Below are 3,798 nucleotides of genomic sequence, written 5' to 3' on the forward strand. Positions count from 1 at the left end.
GGTACAGTAGCAGCTCATAGTGTCTAAACTGTACAAAAGATTTCTCTACCGTCAACATGCAGGAATTTAACTATGTCAAAATTTGTAATTTTTTAAGGTTCATTTGGGCTTTTTAAGACATTAATTGAGTTTCTATCTATTTAATGAGCGTAATCCAAATTTGAAGTACATACGCATTATCTGTCCTTAGGTGCATGTTTATGCCCCATGCAAGAAATTGAAAGAAATCGCAAACATCTTGGTGTCATGACTCTGACGCAAACATTGAGAATCTTGCTTTTTAAATTCAGGAGAAAAAATACATGAAACTTTGCAATATGTCATGACATGGCACCAAGGGGCCGTGGTAAAATTCTTTTCCAAATTGCAATAAATTTTGACACGTACTTCTCACAAACCGAAGTATCTCACAATAAGACTTGATGGTTCCAAGAGGGATGGGACATATTAAGCAGCGAACCAATGGTCGCTGCGTCTTATGGACTTGAAATATTTTCTAACATCAACATACACGAATACAACTGTCATGTCAAATTTTGTGACACGAATACAACTGTCATGTCAAATTTTGTGATTTTTCAGGATTCATTTGGCATTTTAAGACAGTGAGTTTCTAGCTATTTAATGGGCGTAGTTCAAAGTTGAACTATATGTTAATCCAAATTTGAACTATATCTAGACATGCAACAGCCAACCAAAAAATATGTCAAAATTATAGTTTTGTCCTTAGGTGCATGTTAGGCCCATGCAAGAAATTGAAAGGGATCTCAAACATCTTGGTGTCATGGCTCAGACACAAACATTGAGAATCTTAATTTTTTAATTCTAAAAAAACAAAAAAATGCTCTAAAATACCTGAAGCTCTGCTTGATGTCATGACATGGCACCAAAGGGCCGTGGTAGAAAAATGTTCCAATCGAAACAAGTTTCGACACATACTTCTTACAAATCGAAACATTCCAATAGCATCTAGCGTATTTTATTAGAATTTACAAACACAAACACGGAAGGTTTTATTTCATAATCCTGCACTTGGGGCGGCAGTAGAACCACGACAGCTAAAGTACACTGCAAAATTGAAATCAGTATCCAATTTACAAATGAAGAGAGAAAAATATCCTTCCACATTTTTCAGTTACTAACAAAGAACAAATTTGAACTTGATGTATGCACAGGTAGTATAGCATGAAATAATATATAAAGTAGAAATTATTTGTTTCATTATATTTGCTACTTTGATTGCATATCTCACATGAATGATCGAACAAAATTTCCTTTGGTGCCTTAACATTTACTCCCTCCGTAAACTAATATAAGAGCGTTTAGAATACTAAAAACGCTCTTATATTAATTTACAGAGGGAGTATCTTCCAACATCAGATACCCTATAAAATGGTTATTTCAGAACGACTTCTTTTTCTCCTAGTAAGATCAACCGATAAAACATCTACCACAGATGACCAAAATTTCTATTGGGCCAAACACAATTGAGGAAGCGACTACAATTTTTCTATCTCCTGAAATGTACATTGACAACAGTTGGCTGCATATATGTCTGCTGAATCGACAGTGCAAGCGGGAAAAATGGATGAAACAAGAAGGAAGAGATTCTTTTTGCTCGGCTGTCGGAACCACCAGAATCTGACCCTGCAGAAAAGGGAGATGTATGCACGTGAAGTTACTCGAGAAATGCTAATAAAACAAAGAGTTAGAACCCAAGTAGAAAAGCAAATGTATAAATGATTTCCCTCCGGGGTCCTGAAAGTGATGATATATTTTCCAATTATCAAGTCATGTCAGGATGCAAGCGGGGCGGGTTCCAGCCAGCCTGGGCGCTCACAGTTTATGCGGGCATTGCAGTGGGTCTGCATAATGCTGCACTAGTTGTTGCAGGTTAACGCGACGTCCCGCGTATGCCTCGTACAGCCCGCACATCTAATTTGGTGGAGATCGGTTCTAGTTCTCCACATCGCACACCCTTTGTCGTGTTGCTCTTGGCGTTCAGCCTGTCAGCTCTGGCGTGCGTGCGCTTGGCTCCAAACTCCAAACGTTATGGTCGAACAGCGGCACCGCCGTGAAGACCATCACTGACATTGACCACCTGCGGGTCAAGCGGCACATCGACATCGATGAAGTAGACCAGAGCCATACCACACGGCGCCCTTGCCGTCCCAAAAGATGCCCGTGAAGCTAGGCGGAGAGCACGCAGGCCATGGCCTCCATGGCATGGTTGGCAGGGACGCAATGGCCATGGTCTGTCACGATTGGGGGAAGCAGTTGGAACGCCTGCATGGTGCCCAGCAGCAGTGTCACCAGGTGTACGTCTAGCTGATCGGCCTTTTCATCATGCTCGTGCCACAACATGTACGCGGAACACGGCCGATCGATCCTGCTTTCTCTAGGAAAAGGGAAATAAAGCGAATCTGTTGTCTCCGGCAACCCAGATGTTGCTAGAAAATAGAGCAGGCAGCAGAAGGACAGCAAGGACAAGAGGTCGCAGGCTCGAAGCTGATGCAGCTGCTTTAGCATTTTGCGGGATATGCAGCCGCCCTAGAACACAGATGACGCACCCGCGTGAACCAGCATGAATAACACACTTGGCCCATGGGAGAATTGGCGGGACTTATTTGTGGGGCAGGCTAACGGCTAGCTAGCGAAAAGGCCCACCCCAGTTGCACCCTTAAAGTCAGGTATGATTTCTTATGTCTTGGCTTGCCCTGATGTTGTCATGTTGCCTTCATGATTACTGATTACATCACTGTCTTGGCTTGCCCTGATGTGGTCATGTTGCCTTCATGATTACTGAATACATCACTATGGTGTGGGAGTTCATGACCGTTTGTTGGTCTGGTTATCGGCCTTGGAGTCTAAGCAGCATGAGGCAGGTCTAAGAAAAAAAGCAAGGAGGGTCCAATAAACCAAATTTGCTCCGGCGTTTAGCACCGATTGGGGACACACCGGTCAGATTTTTTTTTCTCTGCCCTGTGCCTTTCCCCATTGAACTTCCCTCCACCAATTCAGAAACGATGTGAGGTGGGGGTGCTACCGCTAGCCTCCCTCAGTGAGGGACAAACGCTATGATCCACACATGGGCCTCATCAAAGGGGAGGACTGGCACGCTGCTCCTGCTGCTCCTTATGGGGTTGAGATGAGGCTTATGGGATTGAGATGAGGCTATCTTTCTTGAATTAATGAGATAAGGGCATCTCCAACACTGTGCATCAAAACACCCGTGAACGTCCAGCACAAACCGGACACTTTGTGCCATCCAACGCCGTGCATCAAATGTCTGCGGACCAGTCCGTACGTCCAAATTCTCACAAACCGGAAGCAAAGCCAGGGAGTTTTGCCAATGTCCGGACAGCCGCCACGTAGGCGTCCGACACCCACGGCCCACACAAAAAACCTACCCCAAGCCCTGCTTTTCTCACTCTGTCCCTCCCCTTTGTTCTGTATCCGTGTAGTCCGAGACCCACGCCGCTGCTGAACCACCCACTCCGCCGTTCAGGCCTTGCTGGACCTCCGCCGCTCCAACCGAGCGCCAGCCCCAACTTGCCTACGCCGCCCTTCCATCCCTGGTCCGGCTACCGCCGAGGTACCCTCTGCCACATTGCCGTCCATGGTGGACACGGTGCCCACCAAGTGTCTGGCCAAATGCCACAGCCAAATTTATTGACGCTTTTATTGTTTACTTTGAAGCAAACACGATGCATTCAGCCACCGAGTACTTCTACGCCGAGTTCATAGATATGTCATCGTTAGATGAGGACGAATATAAGGATGAAACGACGATGAACA

The 3,798-nt window shown here is 45.1% G+C and overlaps 1 protein-coding gene across 2 annotated transcripts in view; it reads right to left on the reverse strand.

Moving 5' to 3' along the window:
* Window positions 1-1,166: 1,166 nt before the first annotated feature.
* Window positions 1,167-3,798, reverse strand: part of LOC119276062 (light-mediated development protein DET1-like) — a 36,466-nt gene continuing 33,834 nt past the window's right edge. The window contains exon 10 of one of the 2 annotated variants that reach the window (XM_037557032.1): window positions 1,167-1,647. In XM_037557032.1, the coding sequence (XP_037412929.1) occupies window positions 1,511-1,647 (137 nt within the window). In that variant the 3' untranslated portion in view covers window positions 1,167-1,510. The remainder of the gene's footprint in view (window positions 1,648-3,798) is intronic. The other variant, XM_037557031.1, reaches the window with a different exon arrangement.

The sequence above is a fragment of the Triticum dicoccoides genome, chromosome 3B (assembly GCF_002162155.2).
Source record: "Triticum dicoccoides isolate Atlit2015 ecotype Zavitan chromosome 3B, WEW_v2.0, whole genome shotgun sequence".
Lineage (NCBI taxonomy): Eukaryota > Viridiplantae > Streptophyta > Magnoliopsida > Poales > Poaceae > Triticum > Triticum dicoccoides.